This window comes from Xyrauchen texanus, chromosome 3 (genome assembly GCF_025860055.1).
Source record: "Xyrauchen texanus isolate HMW12.3.18 chromosome 3, RBS_HiC_50CHRs, whole genome shotgun sequence".
NCBI classification, from domain to species: Eukaryota; Metazoa; Chordata; class Actinopteri; order Cypriniformes; family Catostomidae; genus Xyrauchen; species Xyrauchen texanus.
The window spans coordinates 27,723,167-27,750,169 of NC_068278.1; the positions used below are offsets into that span (position 1 = coordinate 27,723,167).

The 27,003-nt window shown below is 40.2% G+C and overlaps 1 protein-coding gene across 2 annotated transcripts in view; it reads left to right on the forward strand.

Annotated features, from left to right (window-relative positions):
- The window catches only part of LOC127623693 (PDZ domain-containing protein 2-like), a 93,454-nt gene that overhangs the window by 51,904 nt on the left and 14,547 nt on the right, over nt 1–27,003 (forward strand). For both annotated transcript variants that reach the window (XM_052098148.1, XM_052098155.1), the window contains exons 6-17: nt 11,381–11,480; nt 11,982–12,130; nt 12,684–12,803; nt 13,902–14,016; nt 14,834–14,907; nt 15,500–15,716; nt 16,134–16,251; nt 18,745–18,877; nt 22,202–22,274; nt 22,678–22,784; nt 22,946–23,120; nt 23,957–24,816. In XM_052098148.1, coding sequence (XP_051954108.1) covers nt 11,381–11,480; nt 11,982–12,130; nt 12,684–12,803; nt 13,902–14,016; nt 14,834–14,907; nt 15,500–15,716; nt 16,134–16,251; nt 18,745–18,877; nt 22,202–22,274; nt 22,678–22,784; nt 22,946–23,120; nt 23,957–24,816 — 2,241 coding nt within the window. The remainder of the gene's footprint in view (nt 1–11,380; nt 11,481–11,981; nt 12,131–12,683; nt 12,804–13,901; nt 14,017–14,833; nt 14,908–15,499; nt 15,717–16,133; nt 16,252–18,744; nt 18,878–22,201; nt 22,275–22,677; nt 22,785–22,945; nt 23,121–23,956; nt 24,817–27,003) is intronic.

Genomic DNA, 27,003 nt, shown 5'->3' on the forward strand with positions numbered 1-27,003 from the left:
AAGTTGCAATGGAATATAAATAAAAGCAGTTTACATAAATAGTATAAGTATACAAGTAAACTCTTGTTCTGTGGTGATATGTCGGGGGGTCCGGGGGGGTCCGGGATACCTCCCTGAAATGACTTTTTGCAGGTTGGGATGCCTGTTTATTTCAAAAGTCACTGTCATTGGTTCTAAACATCAGTTTTGATAATGCAAATGGAAAAATATATAAATTTTCATAAAATAATTCTAGTTTTATTCACCCCCCAGTTTACATTAGTTTACGTTCTAGTAACCTGGGTTAAAATAGACCATCTTAACCTCATTAAACAACAGGAAGATTTCACTTCGTAAGTAAATAAAGAAACGCTTGCAATTAGAAGCTTATATGAAATTATCAGGTTTAGAGAGCCTTAACACCTTTTTCCTATGTCCTGTGATGCTTCGCGTGAAATGTGGGCATTACTACCATTGTCAAGTAGACACAGCTGTTGTTGCAGCGTTAATCCATTCAACCTTTTATTGCCCTGTTGGGATTTTGAGGAGAGCCTGTATGATTTCATGAGGACATACATAAATCACTATATCAGTGTGTTACTGAACTATAATAAACTACGAATAAAGCGTGAACTGGCACGCTGTTTCTCCCTGATGCAGCTGAGATTTATTCTAAGCACAAATGCAACATTTCAAGCAAAATTAACGAATGTTTTAATGGAGTACCTGTGTTTAGTTAAGCTTCTGATGTGTGTGCTTGTCAGGTTGGGAAATTAGCACCCACCACCAGCCAATGGCGGGTACTTTTTCAAAGTGGCGCGTGACTTTGCCTTGTATACCAGCCACAGTGGCGGGTAGATTGTAAAACATATTTTTATTGGTTACTACTTAAAACATTCCTTGTAATGGATTGGACAGCTTTTGTCAAAGAATGCTGTTGCTAAGTAACAATAATGCACTTTTGTCGAGTAACTAATTTGATTGGTTTTCAGTGACACACATAGCTGAGCTGAGGTAGGCCTACATACAGTACAGACGAAAGGAAAATTAAAAAAATGTGGCGACATATACCCGGTGTTAAGAGGCCGCCCGTGAGTCAGCAGTAGCTGTACAAACTGTTGAGGGCGAAGTAAATAAAAAGAGAAGGTACTTTTCGAACAAGTGGCGCATTGATGACAAAGGGAAAACGAGGGAATGGTTAGCCTACCTTCCCGTTGAACAGTCCATGCACTGTACTTACTGTCGAACCTATGCATCGTCCGAAAATGCAAACAATTCGTTCGTTAGAGGAACAACTAACCTTAAAATAGAGTCAATAAAAGAGCACGAATCATCCAAGTCTCATATCAAGTGCACTGCCATACAGCTGGCGAAGACGGGACCCCAGGAGCAAAGTGTGGCAATAAAGGCTATCTGCTCTATGCAGTCCGCGCAGTTGGACTGAATGAGAATTCTATTCAGAAACGTCCATGCAATCGGCAAAAAGGGCAGACCTTTTCGGGACTACGTTTGGATGTGCAAGTAAGTAACGTTAAATTACTAACTTGAAGTTGTGTGTTTTGTGATGGCTAGATAGCTATCGTTTTTTTAGTTTAGCGATAGTTTTAGCAGCCGCGAGGATAGGAGCCGATAGCCTACCGTGGGTGCTCCGGAGCTCGATTGCATGTCAGTTAAACTTTTCATCTCCAACCCTATCTGTATTTGCTTTATTATCAAGCTTTCATGGAAAGAGGAGCCAAGAAGAGCCAACTTGAAGATGAGAAGGAGACATCTGAAGATGATGATGACTCTGAAGAAGACTAAAGTGACTTTTTTCACATCACTTTTTATTGATTTATTATGTATTAATTTTGTATTAATAATAAAAAAAAATGATTGAAGAAATTCAAAATATGCTAGTGCACTTTCTTTTATAAATTTGAATTCCGGAAAACGTGTCTAGTAAAAAATATAAGTGGCTGGTAAAATTGGGCATCCACCAGCCACTGTGGCTGGTGGGCAAAAAAGTTAATTTCCCACCCTGGTGCTTGCCATCTTGTCACCCTGCATGTTCAAATTAAACAGACACACTATGGAAGAGCCGTGATGTTCATATCCTTGGGTATGTATCGCTTTTTCAAGTTGTCAGATCGGATGGTTATTTTCTTTTAGATCCACACTCAAGTTTAAACTTTTGTTCAGCAGGTGATTGACTGGTGAGAGGTGGTGCTTCGCTGCCATCCGTGACGCATCAGGATGGTGTTTTAAACCTCAAATGCAATGTGGTTTTTGACTACCTCTGTGTGTGTTTTTGTGATCCAATCACAACAATTTTGCACCCCTTCTACAACTATATTTAGCGCTGGCCATTTGCGATCAGATCATCCGAAATGTGTCTTTTTACCAGCTGTAAAAAACAGGGTCCAAAATGACTGCAGACAGAGCTAGGGAATGCTATAGAATGACCAGCGGAAGTCCCTCCCACATTTGTTTCCCCAGTAAGACCCCCAGGAAAAGGTGGATAGAGTTTCCTCTCATCCCATGTGTGTTTGAATGCTTGTGCATTCTCTTGTCTTGGATTATCCCTCCAGGCTCCAATCTCTAATGAATGACAGAGTGGGAGCTCTTATAGAATGATAGAGACTGAAGGAGGAATAACATCATTCACCCGTGTTCCAGTTTCCCATGATTCTCTGATCTGTTACTTATCGGAAGTGGTTCCTGTCATGAGCTGTGTTTGTTTTCATTGTAATCTTCTTGGCCAGAAGAGAAAAATGTGCTGGTAAAAAGCAGACAAACACAGAGGCTGTGATTGCATTATTTTTCAAAGGGCCTGCCTGCCTCTGGCGTGTTCGGCTGTTTTAAGGCATCTCTCTGCTATCACTGTAATGAGAAACAGCTGTTAGAAATTATGTCAACCAGCTTGACGAGCCACCACTCCCTCTCTCCCGCAGACAAACACACAACCATGCCCCATCACCACATAACACCACCACCCGACTCAGGCTGGAGAAACATCCAGAGAAAGTCAGCCACAGCCATCTTCGCCCCCGATCTGTGGATCAGTTGCCAGGTACGAACGGGTGATCTGTGCATTGTTATTGTTCATGCGGTGGAGCCACTGGAGTGGGGTGTAATCTGAAAAGAGGGTGAAGGCCCGTCCCAGCAGATAGAAGCAGAGGGTGAGGACTGCCCACTTGATCGCCAAACACTCCTTTTCAATGATGTTGTACTTAGTTTCAGTCAGCAAGAGTATATGACTAATGTACAGCATCGGTCACTCCTCCCCTTCTACCACCCCTCCATCCGTCTGTAAAATAAACAGGAGACAGAAGTTTGGAGCATATAAGAGTGGTCCCCCACAAAGTGGAGATTTCACTGTACCAGATTGGGAGCCCACTTTCGAGTGAGATCAGTCAGCAGGTTGGTGAGGTCAGAGTAACAAGACACAAACCTTTGGTAGTAGCCAGCCAGCCCAGAAACTGTCTCACATCCTTTTTGTTATTGTGTACCTGCAGTCCTTGATCGCTGCGGATTTGTTAATTTGTGGACGCACCTGCCCATGGCCCAAGTGGAACCTCAGATACCGAACTTCCACCTACCCAATTGCGCAGTTCTTTGGGTTGGCCGTGAGTCCCGCCTGCCAAAGCGATCTCAGGACAGCTCTCAGATGTTGCATGTGCAACATCTTTATCCATGAGACCCTGGAAAGTGGTGGGGGCCATGAACAAACTGAACTGAAGGGTCATGAATTGGTGTAAACCAAACGGTGTGGAAAACACATTTTTATCTTAGGAGATTGGAGTTAAGGGGATCTGCCAATAACCCTTTGATAATCCAGTGTTGACAATCCAGAGACGTTTGTCAATCTGGGGCATTGGGTGTGTGTCAAATTTAGACACAGCATTCACGTTTCGATAGTCCACACAGAATCGGACCATCCCCTTGCTCTTAGGTACAAGAACCACCAGGCTGGCCCAATCGCTGTGTGACTCTTCTATTACTCCCATCTTGAGCATTGCTTATAATTCTTCTTGGACTACCTTTTTTGTGTTCATGAAGACAATGGTGCGGCTACGAATCACCACCCCCGGGGTTGTCTCAATGTGGTGCTCCTATGAAGTTTGTGCGACCAGAGAGAGGTGAGAACACGTCCGCGAATTCCGTTTGCAACTTGGAATTATTATAATTAACCTTTGTGAGCTGCAACGGTGAGAGGTGGTCTCCACACAGGACCTATCACAGGTGAACTGATTAGGTTTCAGCATCATCTCTGGACCAAGCTCTGCCCTCTCAGGAACTACCGTCGCCAAGGCCACATGGACCGCCTCCCTCCATGATTTTAGGATATTGAGATGCTAAACTTGACATGTTCCGCCCCTATCCATTCGCTTAACCTCATAATCTAAATCTCCAACTCGCCGTGTGACCTCAAAGGGCCGTTGCCACTTGGTGAGTAATTAACAGCTTGAGGTGGGTAGACAAGCACTTTTTCTCCTGGTGCAAATACCTGTAGTAGAGTACCCCTGTCATACAGCCGGCTTTGACATTCCTGAGCTTGGGTGTGGAGTTTTGCTTTAAGATCAAGAATTTACTGAATTTAATTTGTACTGTTTGAAGGTCCCTCCTCCCAAGCATCCCAAATTAGGTCGAGCACGCCGCGCGACCGATGCTCATATAGCAGCTCGAATGTTGAAAACCCAGTGTAGGCTTGTGGGAATAACTGGGGAGCATCCTCATGTACGAATTATGGATCATGTTTTTCAGGGTTGTATTGAATCGTTCTTCCAACCCATCAGTTTGTGGGTGGTAAACACCGGTGCAAATCAGTTTAATACCTTATAATTTGTACAGTTTGCGTAGTGTTCATGATACACTAAACGTAGTACCTTGATCAGTGAGGATTTTTTTTGGAATCACCACTCTGGAGATTATTCTGAAGAGTGCCTCCGCAACACTACATGCTGAGATGTTGCGTAGGGGCACTGCTTCCGGGTATCGCATTGCATAGTTCACCAGAACTAATGCAAAGTGATGGCCATGTGCGGTCCATTCTAATGGTCTGATGAGCTCCTTACCAATTCTTTCAAAGGGTACCTCGATTAATAGTAGGCGCAATTGCACTTTTGGGGTGGCTGGTGGATTCACCAACTGACTTTCATGGCACACCACCAGCGATCATCTCTGTGAATGCCTGGCCCAAAAAAATTGGGCTTTATTCGGTTAAGTGTTATTTCCTGTCCTAAATGTCAAAAAGCACTTCCCAACGGCTCTTTGAGACTAATAACTGGGTTGTATTTTCTTTTGTTTTATTATCCTGCTTCACTCGATACAACCTATCTTTGTTAATTGAAAAATACTGGTATGTGAGTGTGACTTCAGGTGGAACTGTTGACCATCGATTACTCTCACTTGGTCAAATGCGTGTTAGAGGGACTCGTCACGTGACTGCTCTAGAGGGAAATCACCTCCCCCCTTGCTTCATCTTGACGCAGAACAGACGTAGACGGCCCTGACACCGCCTCTCCAGCCATAGCATTGCACATCACACATCGAGACATTATTTCACAGGTCCCCAGAAGGATTTCCCTTAATAAATTCTTAAAATCAGGCCAATTTGTCCCCCAAATCAGCGGATTGGTGAGGCAGGAATTAACTGCGGCCACCACTCTGTTTTCTCCCCCTAAATAGTATCTCAATGGTAACCACCAGATACATGTGAATATCCCTGCGCACACACCGCACATTCACCTGATTATTTGTGTCCAATTCCCCATCTTGTACCACCCACTGGTAGATGTAGGTTTGAGAACGGCCAGTATCCACCAAAGTGTGATACGCCCCAGCTTGATTGGGGCATCCTGTAGAGTGTCGGGAATCTGACCAGAGTGCCCACCTCCATTACAGGCAACGTTCCTGGAAATGCCCTGGATCCCCGCAACGCCAACAGACTGGCCCAAGCCCCGCTCCTACACCCGTGGGGATGGACTCGCCAACCTGGGAGGGGTAGCGGAGAGAGGCAGAGTTAGCAGGGGAGATGGTAGGGGGGAGAAGAAGACCTCCTTACATGGGGAGAAAACCTGGGCTTCAGACCGCCCAGCCTCCTGGGGCAGGAACGGAATGGAAAGAGGGGCGGAAGCAAGTTTTGGATTAGGAGAGAGAGAAGACTGAGAGAGAGACTCCAGATCACTGCTTCCCAGAAATGCTGCCATGTAGTCCTCATCCAGCTGGATTGCTTCATCCAGAGATGCTGGACAGTGGCACCGGACCCACTCAGCCATCCCACGGGGCAGCTGGGCGAAAAACTGTTCCAGTACCACTGTCTATGATGTCTTGAGTGCCGCGGGGTTCCCTCACCAGCATTTATTTTTGGCAGGCATCCTGGAGCTACTGTGCAAATGTGAATGGGCGGCCGTGTTTGCCCAGCTTCAGGGTGCGGAAGTGCTGTCGGCTCTGTTCGGGGGTCCGGCCAAACCGTTGCAGAATGGCTCTCTAAGTCTGCATAAACGAGGGGGGTTTGGGTAGCTCAGCATGTAAAGACTACCATCCCTGAAGTCACAAGTTCGAATCCAGGGTTTGCTGAGTGACTCCAGCCAGGTCTCCTAAGCAACCAAATAGGCCCCGTTGCTAGGGACAATACAGGGTAACCTCCTCGTGGTCGCTATAATGTGGTTCTCACTCTGCTCTTGATGGGGCATGCAGTGTGTTGTGCGTGGATGCCGCAGAGAATAGCGTGAAGCCTCCACACGTGCTATTTCTCCGCGGTAACACGCTCGAAAAGCCACGTGATAAGATACGTGGACTGACTGTCTCAGACATGAAGGCAACTGAGATTCGTCCTCCTATACCCAGATTGAGGTGACTCACTACACCACCACGAGGACCTAGAGCGCATTGGGAATTGAGTATTCCAAATTGGGGAGAAAAGGGGAGAAAAAAAGCTTCACTTCCCCGGAGAGTAGTTGTAACAGTCGGGCCGCTCACTGGTCAGGTGGCCATTCCACACCTCGGCTGAATTCTCAAAGAGATCGAGGTGTGCTTCGGGATCGTAGGCCGGACCCATTTTGACAAGGGTGTCCGGTTGGACAACCGGGGTAGGCTTCTGGGCTGATACAGCAATCCCCTCGTGTCTGACCAGGCTCCGGTACGCCTGTCGGTCCTCTGCTTGGGCCTGGAGCAGGAGTTGAAAACTGCTCCTGCTCCAGCCGCAGCTCGACGAGGGTCTGATGTTGGGTCTACTTTGTGTCTCCTAGCTTCCCGGGTTTCAGCACCAGCTAAATTAATCTCCAGGTTTGGGTATGGAAAAGGAGGATACGGGGAGCAGTGACACAATTCAGGTAGCTCTGTTTTCAGTTCGTTTGAGTGCCTTCCTCTCTGGGCTTTCTTATTCCTCAGTTCAAAGCAACAAAACTCTCAAAACTTCAGATTCACATTAATAATAATAATAATAATAATAATAGTAATAAAACGTGCTATAGGGCACGCTAGTCACTGTGCTCTGGTGTTGTTCTCTCTCTGCCTTCCTCTGGCTAGTTTGGCTGTTTTGATGCGTCTTTATGGGTCTCTTTATTGCTTTGCTTCAAGAAAAGTCTTTCAAAACGTCATAAAATTTCAGTTCTCTCGTCACCAGTTTGCTTTTCACTTTTTCTTTAAATAAATCCACTTGGTTTTTTTTTTGTGTGTTTTCTTTTTCATTTAGTATTTATTTTGGAAAAATGCAATTATTTCCTCTCACCACAAGGTGCCTGTCATTAGTCACCACTAAGCAGCATAAGGCCTATTTTTTTATAATGTATATTTTTTAATTCATTAATTAATAACAATTGCAAAAAGAATCATATGAAAAAGTGTTGGACTTTTTATGTAATTAATAACAATTGCAAAACGAATCATATGACAAAGTGTTCGACATCAAACTTTTAAAGTGTATGTAAACGTTCTGACTGGCAGAGCAACTGAGATCAGAGCATTAGAGTTGGCATGTCATAGATAAATCACAGAGATGAAGGTATGTATCTTGACGGGAGTCTCTTTAAACCAAAGTTGTTCCTATCTGTCCCATGATCTAGGGGCATTTATATGGATTTATATTTGTGGCACAATTCTCCAAAATTATATTTTTGGTGCACATAAATGTATTTTGCACTCGCGTGAACTCTGTTTTGTAAAGCTATGTATGTTCTTGCATGAATTCCCTTTGGGCAAATGAAAATTCAGTTTGCGTTTGAATAAGGTTTATTTTAATGTGAATTTGCACAGAATTCAGAAATGTTTTTTGAGTGTGCAAGATCTCACTCGCTCTCTCCACATACCCACTCTGTGTGTGCTCATAGCTTTCACTGCTCACTTGATAGTTTTTAAATGGTGCCGAAACTTTTTTTGCTTTTAGAAATTGCTTGATTATAGTATGTCAGAAATGGTAAAAAACAGTTAAAGCCAAACAGGTTAAACTTGAAATCCATATTTCATGTTTACAGATGCCAAAATGTTGCTTAAGTTATTACTATGTCAATCACCACAGATTTGAGAGTGCCTTCTGTATTCTGTACATATACACTGAACAATAATTTAGAGGATTCATTCATTTAAGTGCAGTTTTCACTTCCAATACTTTGTGTGTACATGGTCATTGTGGTTTTCTGTTTAGTTTGATCTTAAAAGTATTTCAAGTAAAATGAAACGAGGAGAGTGTAAATAGACCAATTACTTTTTCAGTTTGTTTTCACTCTGACATTCTAGAACCAAACACCTGTTCAAACTTTGTTTAACTTTGTTCCCTTTCTGTGGCCTGCAACTGCACAAGAAGGCAATGAACGGTTGATATTATGTGGGTGTCCTGTGCTGACAGCGTTGGGTGTGACTCAAGAACAGGAGCCTGTTCTGAAGTGACAGGCTCAGTGAATTTGATGAGACATTGGAAGGACGGGGGAGGAAATGTAAAAAAAGAGATGCAGTGGAAAGGATCTGGAAAAATGGCACAGCTGTGACTGTCATGTTGAGTCCTGTGAGGCACGGACGTGTGGGGTTTGTGGAGGCCCACAGGCTCACCTGCGACACAAACACACTAGCGTAGCTCACTCATGAAGGAGACAGATCTAATTTCTGTCAACCGAGGGAAGGGCTTCCTGTTTGCATGCCTGAAAAGAGAGCAGTGGAACTTCCCCTACATGTTGCTGTTTAAACTTGTTTCAGGACACAGGAGCTGAAGCTTGTTCCTAAAGCTCAGACAGTTGGAAAAGGAAAACTATTTCATTTTTTTTTTTTTAGAGCAGCCAGGGTGGAGCAAAATTAAGATAGTGCTGATTTTCAAACTAATACAACTTGCTTCTATCTTGCAGTGCCTAGACTATTCTGTAATTCTGTGAGTTTATCTAGGAGAGTTTAGGATCCATTATGTCAGTCAGTTAGGTTAAATTTTACCCATGATCATTAATAACATTAGATATTTTGCTAGTAGGGGTGGGAAGCAGCAGGGATATTTACATTTATGCATTTGGCAGATGCTTTTATCCAAAGCGATTTACAGTGCACTTATTACAGGGACAATCCCCCCGGAGCAACCTGGAGTTAAGTGCCTTGTTCAAGGACACAATGGTGGTGGCTGTGGGGATTGAACCAGCAACCTTCTGATTACCAGTTATGTGCTTTAGCCCACTACGCCACCACCACTCCATAAGTATGGAGATATGGAGTCATGCGTTCTTTTACTCGTTTCTCATTCATCTTTATTGGACTTTGGTGCTTTGTGTAACAAAATACTGAACTTCCTACTTCATCATAGATGTAACGTATAGATTTCCTGTCTTAAATACTAGACAACTGTTACAAAAACAAATGCAATACTATCATTCTTACACTCAATTTATACTTAAAAAGCCCCTAAAAATCTATCTTGCAACTTCATCTCAATAAAAAAAAAAGCCTTCAGTGATAGTTTACATACATGGACACCTGCAAAGTTGGATAAATACGTAATCAATGGTCCTACTAAATTAAGTTAACTTAATTACATTAATATCCAGATTTTCACGCAAGTGATCCACTCTGCGCTAGTCAGTTCTATCTATCTATTTATCTAGTCAGTTGCAGTTTGTTGTATAGTGGACCATCCACATAATTGGTCTGTGCTGCTGCATTTATTTGGTTAGTGTATTTATCAATTCCCATATTAAAGCATAGAGGGCCCTATTTTAAGAGCACTATGCCATACACACAAAGTCAGTTGACATGGGCAGGAAGTTTTGGTATTTTTGTGCATGCATGCATGCGTGAAGTCTATGCACAAGTTGGTTTTGCAAAATGGCACAAAACACACTAATGGGCTAGGTCGAGTGCAATTTAATTCTGAGGTTCTTCTCCGGCACCTTCTACACCTTATTATATAGTCCTTTCCCTGTCAAGCACCAGTGATATAAACAAATATCTCACATTCATAAAAAGTTTGTAGTGGACTGAATGCAATGAATTAGAATAATAGAAACATGGGCTTACATTCTTTTATGCATTAACTGTGTCTCTGTTGAATGTCAGGCATATTTTTATGACAGTGAGACGTTCCTTTTATACACATGGAAATATGGTTCTCGTCAGGAATTGGATTTATGCTCTGTTAAATTATAGAGAATGTAGTATTATTGAATTAAAGTATTATTAATCATTTTCATCTGCTGACACACAAATAATGTCTAGTATTAACAGTGATTGTATCGGTATTCACCTCTACCTGTCGATTTTGAGTTTAGACTTGGAACTGAGTTTAGAGTTTGCTCTGCAAGCAGACCTGCTTTTGAAACATCTTAGCGCAATTACCTATTTCTCAGGGAAATAGAAATTTGCACTTTGCACCACCTTATTTACATACAATATACACCAGTTTGCATGCATACACCCACAGATAAATAACACAAAAACTAGCTTGCACTGGCATGAAAATTGGGTAAGACGTTGTGCACTGTCGTAGCGCTTAACGCTGCACTTTACACACTCGAAAATAGAGCCCAGAATGTGAAATAAATCATCTTGGTGAAAAAGAAAATCTCATAAAATATAATTACATTTGCACATTATAGGCCACAAAAAAAAAATGTATTACAGAAAAAAAACTCATGTTTTTGTTTATTTTAGTTGCAAAGCTGAACAGGATACACATTCATTGGTTCAGTTTAATTAGCATTCCAGATCACTTGAGCAAAGGCAAAATCACACGACACATTTCCATTCAACTTTTCCAAGAAACCTCTATGAGTACATTTCTTTTCACACACACATGATTTTTGATCTCCGTCTGTGAACATTCCTCCAGCCCTGCACAGTGAAGGACAAACAAACAGGTCACAGGAAATGGAAAAATGTGTACTCCATTTACTTTCTCCAATTTGTCTTAAGGCAAGTTCCCTAATTCCCTCTGCCTTCTCTCGTTAAGTTTACAGAGCTTGACAGACTGGAGGAACGTGGCAGGATTGAGGGTCCCAAGGAATATTGCCGTAGCCCCACATCTATGAAATTCCGCAGCAGATCTCAAGGTCAAACATGTCCAATTGTATCATGTCAAAACACTGCTGAGCATGAAAACTTTGTAATTGGATTAATCTGTATTGGACTGTGGCCAAGGGTGGCTGCACCATTTCTAATTGCTTTATTATAGATTCTTGTACCATGTGAGGGTGTACTAAACTTATGTTTTAATTATGCTTGCTTAATCAGCAAAATAATTTAGAACTATAAACATGGTTCCCACAGTCATAGAATTTCTAAAGTGAATATACATTTTTCTAGTTATGCTTGACTATTATGTTTAAAAATCCTTACCATGCAATCCTGACTGACTGAAAAAAAAAAACATTGAAAAGTTTTGGGAATGTTTTATAAAAAGAAAATCTGTTTATCCCTAACAAAAGTTTCTATCATCCATATTGCTTATAATTAATTTTAGATTTATCTTCCACTTTTAATGCAAATAACTGAATAAGATGTCAGTTAATGCATTTACTAAGTTAATGTCTAGATGATTTCATTACGATCAGGTGGAGGGAGTCGTCTGGAGTCTGTCGGCGAAGACGATGAACTAATCGTGGAAAATGGTGATACAGGAAGTGATATGGCAGAAAAGCCAGCGCGAGGAGGACGCAAGCATTCTCTTCCTCAGCAACTGGACACAGTCGGCATCCGACAGGTCACTACTGCATTCAGCTAATTTCTTCACCTATAAGTTACAAGCTAAATGCCCATACAGTGAGTACATTTTTTGGCTTATTTTCCATCAAGCCATGATTCTCTTTGGACTGTCTCACCTTCCAAAGTACCTAGTTCTAATTCCAAAGGTTTCGACTTAAAACATATCACACTTCACCAGTTTTTATTTACATGAGGCTGGAAGGTTCCCTTGGCTGTGCTTTTTTCAAAAGTCTCAACCATTACTCAAGCCCACATATAGCATTACCGGTAGTTTGTAACTGAATCTAATGAAATGGTCCCAATTTGTTGCCCCAACACTGACCGAATGCCAGCACTTACAGCATTTACTGCATTTACATTCATTTAGCAGATGCTTTATCCAAAGTAACTTACAAATGAGGAAAAATGTAATTGCTAAAAATGACTGAACCTGCTAAAGGTAGCTACTTATTTTCTCAGTTATACACAATTTAAATAACTCTTATAATTAAAAAATAATAATTTTATTGCCTCATTGTTTATTCATACCTTTTTTTTATCATCCTCTTCAGGAATATCAAATTGTGAAGAAATCGGCTCGTTCCCTGAGCACTCTTCAAGTGGAGTCTCCATGGCGACTGGCACAGCCATCCATAATCTCCAACATTGTTTTGATGAAAGGACAGGGCAAGGTGAGGGAGGTCCCACAGCTAGGACAATGCATGCACTACAAGGGTTATTTTTCTGTGGATATATAACATATAAATAGATGTAAATCTACAGCTTACATAATTTATAGATCGGATAAAACTAGGTCTTTTGGTATTTGATCTTGATTTAATTTATTTATTTAGTGATAATTCATGATTTTTACTTCCTGGTTCACTGCAAAAAATCATGGTTACATTTTACAATAAGGTTCCACTCGTTAACATATGTTAATGCATTAGGTATCATGAACTAACAATGAAGAATTTATATATTTTTTTACAGCATTTATTTGTTAATGCTAGTAAATAAAAATACAATTGTTTGTTGTGTTAATGCACAATGAACTAACTAATGTTTTACTTTAATATTTTACTAATGTCAACTTTTGATTTAAAAAATGTATTACTTTGTTGAAATTAACATTTAACCAAGATTAATAAATGCTGTATAAGTATTCTTCATTTTTAGTTCATGTCAAATAATGTTGCTAACTAATGTTAAAATAGAACCATATTTTAAATTGTTACCAAAATTTTCTTAACTGATTAATTTTCTTAATCAGTATTTTTGGCTTTTATTCTGGTAAAATTATCTAAACATCCTTAAAACAAGATACATTTAATTAAGAAGCAACATCGTTAATTGTTTATTTGTCTTTAACTTTGCCAATGGTGTAAAAAAAAATATATATAATAATAAAACATATGTGTGTGTGTGTGTGTGTGTGTGTGTGTGTGTGTGTGTGTGTGTGTGTGTGTGTGTGTGTGTGTGTGTGTGTGTGTGTGTGTATATGTGTATGTATGTATGTATGTATTTATGTATGTATGTATGTATGTATGAAAGCAAGTCTTAATATTTTATGGAATTTTCATGTTAATTATATAGTTAATCTTGTTTTAAGGATTTATTTTTATTTTTGCATTGTTCATGTTGTAGTGATATTGATAAGGATATAGATCAGAAAGAGAAATGGAAACCTCTGTGTAAGGACCTTTTTATGTAACAGAAACCGTATACATCAGCACCTGTACTATTGTAAACCCAGGCTCATAGAAATGTATGACTTTGAATGTGTCCAGGGTCTGGGGTTCAGTATTGTCGGGGGGCAGGATTCAGCTAGGGGGAAAATGGGCATATTTGTCAAGACCATTTTCCCCAATGGAGCAGCTGCAGCTGACGGGCGGCTCAAAGAAGGTAGACACACACTCCTGGGCATGATACAGTAGCTCTAATGCATTTGAAACCATTGGCCATCAAAGCAGTTGGACAATGAATCCAAATGGCATGAAAATAATTAGCTTTGCTTTCATAGTCTCTGGCTTTTATCATATGCTTTTCATTGGTGAATATCTCTATTTTCCCTTGTCTTTTTTTTCTTCCTTTTTTCAAAATTAACATTTAGTAATCCCTTTTCAGTTCCATCCCAGTATTTATAAACAGGAGGAGATATTGGCAGAAGTGTATAGTAATTTTAAATGCCAAGCTCCAAAAAAGAAATAAAACACCTGTAAAGAAGTTCAATGGAAAGGAGGAGGTGAGAACCGGCTTGACAATATAAATTGTATTTTAATTATAAACTGAAACAAAAGACACAAACAGACACATGACGGACATGTCCGTAAACGATCTCTCTCTCCCGCACAATCCTCCGCAGTCTGCCTTTATCCCTTTCGGAGGCTTGATTAGCCTAATAAGGGACCGGGTGTGTAGAATCATGACCCGGCCCCGCCCTCTGCCCTACCACAACACCATAAAGGGTATCATAGATGTAGTTGATATGATTGGTGTGCTTTATTCCAAGTCTCCTGAAGTCATACGATACCTTTGTTGAAGGACCAAACCGTTATTCACTGATAAACTTCTGCTCCTCCATCGCTTTGATGAATGGACACATGACATTAGAACCAATGCCATTTGGTGGCATAACGTCTAGACTGAACTGAATTATTGAACAAAATTAACTGGGTGAAATTTTCCTTCAACTCTTGCTTCTTTATTATGTCTCTTTCAGGCGATGAGATATTGGAGGTGAATGGAGAGTCTCTCCAAGGCCTCACGCACCAGCAGGCCATTCAGACCTTCAAGGTAAACTGCAACGGTGCATGAAACCACAGAACAGAAACCTTCATCTAGATAATTGAACTTAATTCCATGCATTTGAATTATAAGCAGTTTGTAAAGAAAGGAATTCCTGGAAGTGCAAATATTTGGCTCTTGCTTTCAATAACATTGATTATTTTAGATTTTCTTTGACCCAACATTGTTGATGTACAGTAAACATATTCAGTGGGGGTTTAAAAGTCTAAGACCATGGAAAAAATCGGGAATTCAAAATCTAATTAAAAATAAAAAAGTTATTAGGATTTTGAGACATTTAAAACAAAGATATTTGGACCCCCACTGTACGCTAAATTTCAGCAGCAGCTGGCTTCTTGGTATATTTTTGGAGTGGTGGCGTAGTGGGCTAAAGCACATAACTGTTAATCAGAAGGTCGTTGGTTCGATCCCCACGGCCACCACCATTGTGTCCTTGAGCAAGGCACTTAACTCCAGGTTGCTCCGGTGGGATTGTCCATGTAATAAGTGCACTGTACTGTAAGTTGCTTTGGATAAAAGCGTCTGCCAAAGGCATAAATGTAAATGTAAATATTTTTCCCATCCATTTTCTCCATTTCAGCAACTGAAGAAGGGAGTGGTTACTCTAACTGTGCGGACCCGTCTGAGAAGCCCCAGTCTTACCCCTTGTCCCACACCTACACTACTCAGCAGATCCAGCTCTCCAAACTCAAATGCCAGTGGTGGGACACCGGCCCCTCCTAGCTTTGATGATGGGGACTCTCGTAAGGGGCCGGGTCCCAAAGATCGCATTATCATGGAGGTTACATTAAACAAAGGTACAATTGTGTGTGGTTATGTCATGGTTCCATTATATGTCCAAATAATCTGTCCTGCCAAACTGAAAACTGTTATTCTTGGATCGTTGTACTTCCAAGAGGCATTCTCATTAGGCTATTTGTGTTTCTTTAACATATTCAATTCAGGCTCACCATATATTTCTTTGAAATGTATTATATTATTTCTTTGTGCATGCACATCTTTTAAATTATGATTTACTTTAGGGCAAGTGAGTAATCTAACCTTTTCACCTCATCAGTTGTGTGAAATATCTCAGGAAAACTTCAAATGTTTAAACACATTTTTTCCAGGATATCTGAAATACCTTTTACTTTTAAACCAGTATATAATAAGAAAAGAGAGTCTTGCATGTAGTGAACTAAACCTTTTGGCAATGTTGTGTTTGTGTGAATCAGAGCCAGGTGTGGGTCTGGGTATTGGTGCCTGCTGTCTAACACTGGAGAACAGCGCTCCTGGGATCTACATCCACAGCTTGGCACCAGGATCTGTTGCCAAAATGGATGGTAGACTCAGGTAGGTTTTTGGTCAGATTGGTGCCCCACACATTTCCACATTTCTCAAATACTGTATATTAGCTAGAGAAAAGTGAAATTTTGCCCAAAGCAAATGTGCCTTTTTATTTTATGAATAGTTATAAACATCAAATATGTTGGCTGTGATTGTGTCACGGCAGGCTGCATTTTGGCTCTCAGTGTGGACAGATAGGGTCGGGAAGGTTACTTTTAAAAAGTATTCCGCTATAGATTACAGAAAACATGCTGTAAAATGTCATTTGTAATATGTTTGATTATTCAAGGTAAGTAACGTAATATTGATACTTTGGATTACCTTTTGTAACACTGGCAGATTTTTTTAAATTGTTTTGATTATAAATAAGTGAATCAAGTAAAGGCTATAAATAGCTAAATGATCATTTAAAGCTAAATGATCACATGACAATTTACACAAGGTTAACACAATGTCAAAACCCCTCAGAGTGTACACGATGACACAATGATATGTGGATTCTGTTCATAAAATGAGGCTGAAAATATATTATTTTTAGCTCTCTATGCAATGTTAAATGGCTGTGCATTTCTTGTAAAAAAATAAATAAAAATACCATAACCGCATATAAACCATTGACGAGGCATGGAATCGTGCATTTAATGGATTAATTTGTCAAAGCATTTCTAACTGTTTTTGTAAAGTTGTAGAAACCCGATGTAGCTATTCTATTAAGCTCCCAAGGGAAAGTTCCTCAGTGACGTCATATCCACCTTTTCACTCCAACTGTGTGAAAGTGCTCATATGAATGAAGCAAATCATAAGAAAGTGTTTCACTGCTGTTCAATAGCTCCTCAGATTGCATCATTTATATGCATAAATGTTTTCCATCTGAATAGACTAAATATTAAATTAAACAAATTACATTAAAAGCGAAAGTAATCTGTTCAGTAATCAAAATGCTTTTTGACTGTTAATGTATGTAACTGAATGTAACGATTTAAATTGTTACTGTAATGGAATACAGTTACTAATATTTAGGATTTGACATGCGTAGTGCCGTTGCATGTATATTCCATTACTCCCCAAACCTGTGGACAGACAAATGAAATGGTTAGGTCATGGTGTTATTCTCCTTGATGGCTATTGCAGTTTCAATGTTTCATACTGCATACAGTATGTTGCCATGTATAAAAAATACATTTACTTAAGAATGAGCGGTGTTGGTTTGTCTGAAGATTTTTCATCTTAAGTTCTTCACTTATAGTTAATTAAGGAAGGGAGAGGCTGGAATAAGACCCCACGGGGGAAAACAATCTCATAGATCTTTATTTTCCCAATAGAGCCCACAATCTGCTTGTGTCTGTGCAAGTGTTTGCATATCCCTCTTCATGTGTAAAACATCCAATAAACCTAATTCTGTCTTGTTTGTTTGTTTGTTTGTATATATGATTTTTGTAATGTGTTTATGCTTCTGCCAGTTAAGATGAAACTTTCTGACTGAAAAAAATGTGCAACAAATCCAGAAGCCCATGCATGGGGCCTCTATGTCAAAAGATAGACTGAGGTCCTGATTGTTGGATCTGGTGGTTGCAGCTGTCTGAAGGGAAAGATAAGGCTACAACCAACTGCAAACATCAGTTTTTACAACAAATGGAATTTGTTTATTTGTTTGTTTGTTTTTTTCACTTGAATTAAACTTTGACACCTTACCTACTTTCACTGAGCACTTTATTAGGAACACTATGGTTCTAATAAAGTGCCCAACGTGGTCTTCTGCTGTTGTAGCCCATCCCCCATCTTGCGCATTCTGACATGCTATTCTGCTCACTACAATTGTACAGTGCGGTTATCTGAGTTACTGTAGCCTTTCTGTGAACTCAAACCAGTCTGGCCATTCTCCATTAACCTCTCTCATCTACAAGGCATTTCAGTCCACAGAACTGCTGCTCACTGGATGTTTTTTGTTTTTGGCACCATTCTGAGTAAACTCTAGACACTGTTGTGTGTGAAAATACCAGGAGATCAGCAGTTACAGAAATACTCAAACCAGCCCGTCTGGACTGAGACCACATTTTTTTCCCCCATTCTGAAGGTTGATGTTATCTGAAACTCCTGACCCATATCTGCATGATTTTATGCCTTACACTGCTGCCACACGATTGGCTGATTAGATAATCGCATGAATAAGTAGGTGTACATGTGTTCCTAATACATTTCTCAGTGATTGTATATCTAGTCTTTATTATGTTATACAGTGGAGATGACATTGAAAATCTGGGATTCAAAATCTAATTTAAACAAGTTTAAGGATGTTATGATGTAAAATGAAATGTTGTGACATTGACCATGTTAACTCCTTTATAGCATAACGTGGATCATCAGGTTTTGCTGAAACTTGTGCAGTCCATGACAGCTTGTGTGCTTGGTGTCCAAATACTAATAAATTCTAAAATTCATGTTTTTATCAAATACTTTATAATAAAGGTGTGTGTGTGTGTGTGTGTGTGTGTGTTTCAGTCGAGGAGACCAGCTCTTAGAGGTGGATTCTGTGAGCCTGAGACACGCAGCCCTGAGTGAAGCCTATGCCATTCTGAGTGAATGTGGACCCGGCCCAGTCAGCCTTATAATTAGCCGACATCCTAACCCCAAAGTAAGAACCAAACATAGGCCTACACACATATGGATCATCATGCTTCCTTGTTTGATCTCAATCCAACTATAACTCTGATCTAACTCTTGTAAAAGATGAGTTTGGGAACCAGCAGGGCTGGACTGGGAAGAGATTCCACAACTACTACAGTCCATGTTCTGAAAGTCTGAAAGTATTAGCTACTTTTCGAGTTACTGTATTCTGTGTTTTAGTTAGTTTAAGATAGTGCATTGAGTGCAAGTGCTTTTTTACAGAAACCGCATATTCACTGTGCAAGTTGCGCATTCGGTCTTGCACGTAACTTGCTTGCTAAATTAACCTGTTCAAGTCTGTGCAGATGTAAGTTGTAATATCGCATAGAGATTAATCTCATGTATTGATAAATAAGATTGAGTGCAGTAATTAATCTTTTTTAAAGCAGTTCCTTTTGCCGTTGTTCAGCTCTTTAGGTTGATGCAGCTCGAGTGGAGAAATATACAACAAAATAAACATTTATTTCTAATCATGAATAGCACTGATGAGATAAAGCCATTTGAGTCTCTCTCGTTAACATGCGCTCATTTACAGAACAGCTGGTTTCCTGAAAGAGTCGTTTTTTTTTAGCACGTGTTCAACACATCCTGGATTATTGGATTCAAATTTTTGCTAGATATTTCTTCTTCTTCAGACGATTCTACTGTTTGTGCACTGTTAAGTAACAGTTTTATTTTTTTCTCGTCAGTATTTTCATGTTTGAATTAAAATAATTTAATTATTGTCATATTATAATAATATGTTTATTTTATATAGCACCTTCAATCTCAAGGTCGCTTTACAGGATGAGAGAAAACACAAAAAAACAATACTTGTCATGTCTTTGTTATTATTGTCAACAAAAAGTGTCATCTGTAACACTGTTTAAGGTGATCTTAAACATTCTTAATCTTCAGCTCTTGTAGCTCATCTAGTTAGTCTTTCAGCCTGGCCAAGCTGAAAAATGTCCAAAACCCCTCCAAAACCAGCAATCAGAACTGCCTGACCAAAGTTTGGAGAACAGCAAAGGCCAGTAAACTAGCTTAGACTTTGCTTTTTTTTTTTTTTTTTTTTTTTTTTCAGCAGGGCAACTACTATAGTTTAGTTTAAAACTAAATAAGCCACAAACATATGTGTGATGATTTGGTCACACTCCCTTCAGTGTGGTTTTTCATTCCTCTCCTCAGTAACTAACACCCTCTCCCTTTGACATACTGGTGCAAGTGGAAATCAAAAGCACCATCCACCTGCTAAAGTTCTAATTTGCCCATAGCATGAAACATTGAAGCTTGCCAAAAAGTAAACAACATTTATCCCCTCCTTCTGCTAGCAGAGCTTGGTTTTCCTCCATCTAATGAATCAAGATGTTGAGAAATGTGGCCAGGGAGGGGTACAGCAAGAGGTTTTTAGTGGTTAGAATATGCTGACTGTACACGCTGTCTGATAAATGATAGCTAGTGCTAATGTGGCTTGAGAGGAAAAGTGTTAGCACTAGCTTAACACTTACCATGTGACACGAAGTCAGAAATCTTTCAAGAAAAATGTGCCGTTGTTTTAGTGGAGTTGCTCTGTTAGTTCAGCTTCTGATGTGTGTGTGCTTCTCATCTGTGCCTCTGCATGTTGATATCAGACTCAATGAAGAAGATTTGTGAAGTTCTTAAGCTTGTGTATGTATCCGGCTTTTTTTTTTCTCCCCTTTTATCCTCAATTTGGAATGCTCAATTCCCAATGTAGTCCAAGTCCTCATGGTGGCATAGTGACTCGCCTCAATCCGGGTGGTGGAGGACGAATCTCAGTTGCCTCCGCGTCTGAGACTGTCAATCCACACATCTTATCATCTGACCTGTTGAGCTTGTTACCGCAGAGACGTTGCGCACGCTATTCTCCACGGCATCCACGCACATGCCCCACCGAGAGCGAGAACCACACATAGTTACCATGAGGAGGTTACCCCATGTGACTACCCTCCCTAACAACTGGGCCAATTTGGTTGCATAGGAGACCTGGCTGGAGTCACTCCAGGGGTGGTAGTCAGCGTCTTTACTCTCTGAGCTACCCAGGCCCCTGTGTCCTCCTTTTAAAATGTTCTGATCGGGTGGTTATTTCCTTTTAAAGCAGCATGTAACAGGCAAAGTTTAAACTCTTGTTTTAGCACAGTGGTTGATTGACAGGTAAGTGGTGGCCCTTCACTGCTGTTTAGGAACGGATACAGGACGGAATAGTGTTTGCCCCTACAATGCGATGGGGCCACATGCATTTTTGATCACATTCGTATGTGGCATATGTGCAAATTGGCCCAAAATGTTGTAGATCCTGTTTAGACCTGTATTTAGCACTGAACATTTGTGATCAGATCACTCGAAACACATCTTAATACCAGGTGTAAACAGGGTCTATGTGTGCAGATAGATTTTTATAAATGATTGTCTTTTATTTTTGGATGGTACAAATATTAATGTTTTTGTCTTAGTCCAATGACATATCTGACTTAAGGGTCATAAATTAACTGTAACAGTTTTCCTGTGGGGATTTGTCAGTTTAAATGTGTTTTTAAGTGAGCTGTTTATTTTGTTCTTGAAAACCAGGGCATTTATTGGACATTTATCAATTCTGTTAATTTTTTATTGAAAGACACTTGCAGTGAAGTCAACAATACAATTCTCCAGAAATTGATCTTGTTAAACCAGACTGGTATAAACGCTCTCTCGATCAGGAAACCAGAATTCTGCAAAAACAACAGTAGATCTGCCTTAAGCAACTTCCTCAATGTACACAATACAGGACAGCAAGTGTTCACAGCCAGTCGATGTCACAATACCAATAATGCTCTCCATTATGTAAATGTAATCAATATTTAATGTCAAATGCATTAAACAGAAGCAATTACAACATAATTAAGGTTTTCTTTGTTTAATGGGTTAGTTTGATGTCTGAATTATAATAATTTCAATCGTAGTACTATTTTCCAAAGGTTTACGGTGATAAGAAATGGAACCTGGTATGAATATGACAAAGACTGTAAGAGTGTTTACATTTGAAGAAACAATTTAGAACCAGTGTAAAGCTGATTCTATTCTGCTTAACTCACAGTGTCACCTGGTGGTCAGTGCTGACATTTACAAAATATGAATTTTTCCTATTTGAGGCTACTTGTGTTTTAATTGGTAACACAGCTGACCCTTTACAATAAAAATGGAATTAAGGCATAAGCTACTGGTTGGAACCATGATTTAACACACAGGTGTTTTTCCATGCTCCATGGGATTCAAGTTTTTTATATCTTATATTGCTCATTGCCTCTTTCATCCGCAGGTGTCTGAACAAGAAATGGATGAAGTGATCACTCGTTCCACACACAGAGATAGCCATTCTTCCCATACATTGGGTAAGATGCTTATCTGTACTGTCTGCTCTTACTGAAGCCTTGATGGTATCTCTCACAACTTTAAAATGGTTTTTAGCTTTAGTTCATGGGTTTCAGTTTAGTTCAAAGATCTGAAAAGCTCTGTTTCAGGTTTGATTTCTAATGTTTGGACAATATATTAACAAATCATTCAATAAATGTATTAAAAAATATCTGTATTTAAATTCTGACCATCATCTGTGTTCTCCTGATTGCCTTGAGAAACACAACTGAAAAAATATTTGTTCATCAGCAGGGATTACAGCATGGCTTGTTTGAATATGAATCTAGGCCTTGTTTTGTTTGTTGTCTGTTCTCATATTTGTTCTCATATTTTCTCATGTATGACATATGTTCTCATTATTCTTTGTGCTGTCTTGCACAGGCCTGCCATCCAAGAGTCTATCTCCTACTGTTAAAATCAAACAGGGTGGTGAGGTTAACCCAGCTCTCAGCTGGACCATGAAGAGATTCCTGGAGCCAGCGAGCAGGGTATACTTGCAACTCAATTCTCAGTGCACAGGGATATTCACTTTATCAGAAGTAACAGATTTACATTTAATTTGAGTTATACAATTTGGCTGCATTAGTTTGCAATTAAGCTGATTTAACTCATTGCCAATGTGACTTTCTCTCTTTATCTGTCCCTGCAGCAAGGCTCGCTGAGTTCAGAGTCAGAACTTTCTCAGTATTTTTCGGTTCACGATGTTCCCAGTCAGTCTTCCCTCTCTGAGACCATGGCGATGGGATCCAGTTATGATGAATTGCTGCACAGTGGCAGGAGCTGTAATACTTCCATGGAGGAATCGGCTGCACCTCAGCCACATGGTAGCACCACTGAATCACACGTGTCATGTACATTTTCCCTGTGTATAAAAAGATAATTCACAATGCGTTCGTGTTTGAGAAGCATAATAAAGAGAAGTCTTTATTTACACTGCGCATATATACAATTTACTTTTCAAATCCGGTCTTTAGGACTAACTGGTCTCGCTATAAATTTGCAAGTTATGAAATCAGATTCATTTGTTCAGTCTGTGTAGTCAATATCTGGTATATTTGCATTGGTTTCTTAGTAATGACTTAAGCCTCAGCACAACACAGTTACATAAGAGAGTAGCTGTTATTTGTTGTGGAAGGAGAGGATGGAGGCATTACTATATTTTCACATTATTGCATAATGGCAATACATGTGAGCATATATGAGTAAATTCATAAATAGCTACAGACACCAGGCCTCTTTGTATATGGCATATAATGAGTACCTTTACATGGGTCTTTTGGTTTCTAAAATGTTACCTGTAAGTAGAGACTTCCTTTCTACATCCATTGACTGTTGGGCGTTCCAATTTCTCCCATCATTTTAATAGAAGTCTAAAGTCTAGTCTAAATAGTCTCTAGTACAACATATCTAAACTACCTAATGGTTCAGACTGAAACACATTTCTAAAGATCTGATTTTAATTGGATTTCAAACCACATATCAGTAATTTTGTAAAAAGTTGAATTTTATGAGTTTTTATATTTTATTTTTTTTACTAAATTAATTTGAGTGAAATTAGCCCAAAAACATCAAATTTTACTGCTTGTCTGAACAGAGCCTAATTAATTTTCCTAAACTTTTCACTAGAGCTATACGTTTATCTCTCCTTTTATCATAACAGTCTACAGGGATGGTGTCTTTAGAGGCTCAGATAGTAGTCCCACAACCCCAGACTGTTGTAAATCCTCTACTGGTTTTGGTCGTGCTGGAGACCCTCCCCACCAGGCCAGCGTGGGCAGCAGCCCCAGTTCAGTACACAGCCCTCTTCTCCACCACCATCAGGCCATCTGCTATGAGCAAGAACCCAGTGATGATGAAAATGGCCTTGAAGAGGACAGCGGCCCCTTCCGTCATCTCCTCCGTGGTGTCCCGGAGGGAGGCCACAACCACCACCACCAGGAGGAAGACTCTGGTATTGTAATAGCCACCTCATCTCTTGATGATGAAAGCCAGGACAGCAGCAAAAGCCACAGACAAATCGACAGCGAGCCAGCCACTCCAATCAACGGCAGCTCACTAGAATCGGAGGATGGGCCTAGTGGGCCACCTGGTGCCGAATCTCCATTTATGCCCATTCCCTGTATGGAACACAACTCTGGGGCAGCTGGAGGAACAATCCTAGGCGTGAATAAAGAGCCTCATCAGGAAGAGCAGGAGATCAAGCTGGAGCACAAAGCCGTGACTCGTGTGAAGAGCATGATGAGCATCGAGTGCCCCAACCCTCCTCAAAGGGCCAAGATTGAGGGGTCACCATTACTCCCATCAATGACTGCTCAGGTCACGCAGAGCAACACACAGCCTCCCTGCAGGCTTCTGCACTGCAAGAAGGGCGAATCCAGTGAGTTAGCTGGGGTCTGCACCATTGAGACTATAGTTCTCCAGCGTAGTGAGTCAGAGTCTTTTGGTCTGGATCTGGAGATTAAGTCATCTCCTCTCAAGGTGCTGATTACAGGGCTGAGACCAGGAGGTGTTGCAGAGAGGGTGGGTTGGAAATCAATTGATGTTTTGGTTGATTTTCATGCTTTTTTTTCTCCCCTAGTCTCCCCCAATTTGGAAGGCCCAATTCCCAATGCTATTTTAAGTCATCGTGGTGGCATAGTGACTCGCCTTAATCTGGGTGGTGGAGGACGAATCTCAGTTGCCTCCGCGTCAATCGAGACCGTCAATCCGCGCATCTTATCACATGACTTGTTGAGCGCCTTACTGTGGAGACATAGCGCTTGTGGAGGCTTCACGCTATTCTCCGCGGCATCCACCACAACTCGCCACATGCCCCACCGAGAGCGAAAACCACACATTATAGTGACCACGAGGAGGTTACCCCATGTTACTCTATCTTCCCTAGCAACCGGGCCAATTTAAATCACAATTTACTCGCCCTCATTCCAAATCTGTATAACTTTCTTGCTTATGTGGAACACAAAAGGAGATGTTTTAATGAAGATTCCTCTGCATCTTTGCAATACAATTACAGTAGATTTTGTCAGTTTGATCACTTTAAAGCTTATTAGACCCAAAAGTATCATAAAATTAGTTTATGCTGCTCATGTTGTTTTTAGTCCCACTGGGAACAAGCTTTCCTCTTATCCCTCTTGAAGGTAAAATGGGCGTCAAGACTTTCAATGAAAATGTACTTTAATTCTGTTATGTTTTTCACCATAACACATGGCATACTTTCAGAAGACTTTTAATATGATGCATGAGTAGCATGGACTACTTTAAAGATACTTTTGGGTCCTTTTTAAGCTTTAAAGTGAGGCATTATCTACTGCCTGAAAGACATAGGAGCATCTTCATTATCAGATAATCTTTTGGTTTGCAAGACAGTCATTCAGGTTTAAAACTATATGGGAGCAAGTATATTATGAATTTTCATTTTTGGAATTTTTTAAAGGGATGGCCAAAAATCTAATTATTTACTTTCCCTCATGCCATCCTATATGTGTATAACTTTCTGTCTTATGCTGAATACAAACAAAGATAAAAAAAATACAAAGATATTTAGAAGAATATATCAGCTCTGTAGGTCCTCTCAATGCAAGTGAATGGTGACCAAAATTTTGAAGGTTCATAATGCATATAAAGGCAGCATAAAAGTAATCCATATGACTCCAGTGGTTAAATCCATATATTAAGAAGTGATATGATAGGTGTGGGAGAGAAAATTACTATAAATTATTCTCCCTGCCCAGTGGTGATATGCACATGAAAGTGGAGATTTACAGTAAAAAGGACATAAATATTGATCTGTTTCTCACCCTATCATATAAATTCTGAAGATTTGGATTTATCCACTGGAGCTCAGTTATTTATTATAATGTATTTTTTTGCCAGTTGTGAAACTTTTTATATTTTTATATATATATACACTCACCTAAAGGATTATTAGGAACACCATACTAATACTGTGTTTGACCCCCTTTCGCCTTCAGAACTGCATTAATTCTACGTGGCATTGATTCAACAAGGTGCTGAAAGCATTCTTTAGAAATGTTGGCCCATATTGATAGGATAGCATCTTGCAGTTGATGGAGATTTGTGGGATGCACATCCAGGGCACGAAGCTCCCGTTCCAACACATCCCAAAGATGCTCTATTGGGTTGAGATCTGGTGACTGTGGGGGCCATTTTAGTACAGTGAACTCATTGTCAAGAAACCAATTTGAAATGATTCAAGCTTTGTGACATGATGCATTATCCTGCTGGAAGTAGCCATCAGAGGATGGGTACATGGTGGCCATAAAGGGATGGACATGGTCAGAAACAATGCTCAGGTAGGCGGTGGCATTTAAACAATGCCCAATTGGCACTAAGGGGCCTAAAGTGTGCCAAGAAAACATCCCCCACACCATTACACCACCACCACCAGCCTGCACAGTGGTAACAAGGCATGATGGATCCATGTTCTCATTCTGTTTATGCCAAATTCTGACTCTACCATCTGAATGTCTCAACAGAAATCGAGACTCATCAGACCAGGCAACATTCTTCCAGTCTTCAACTGTCCAATTTTGGTGAGCTCTTGCAAATTGTAGCCTCTTTTTCCTATTTGTAGTGGAGATGAGTGGTACCCGGTGGGGTCTTCTGCTGTTGTAGCCCATCCGCCTCAAGGTTGTGCGTGTTGTGGCTTCACAAATGCTTTGCTGCATACCTCGGTTGTAACGAGTG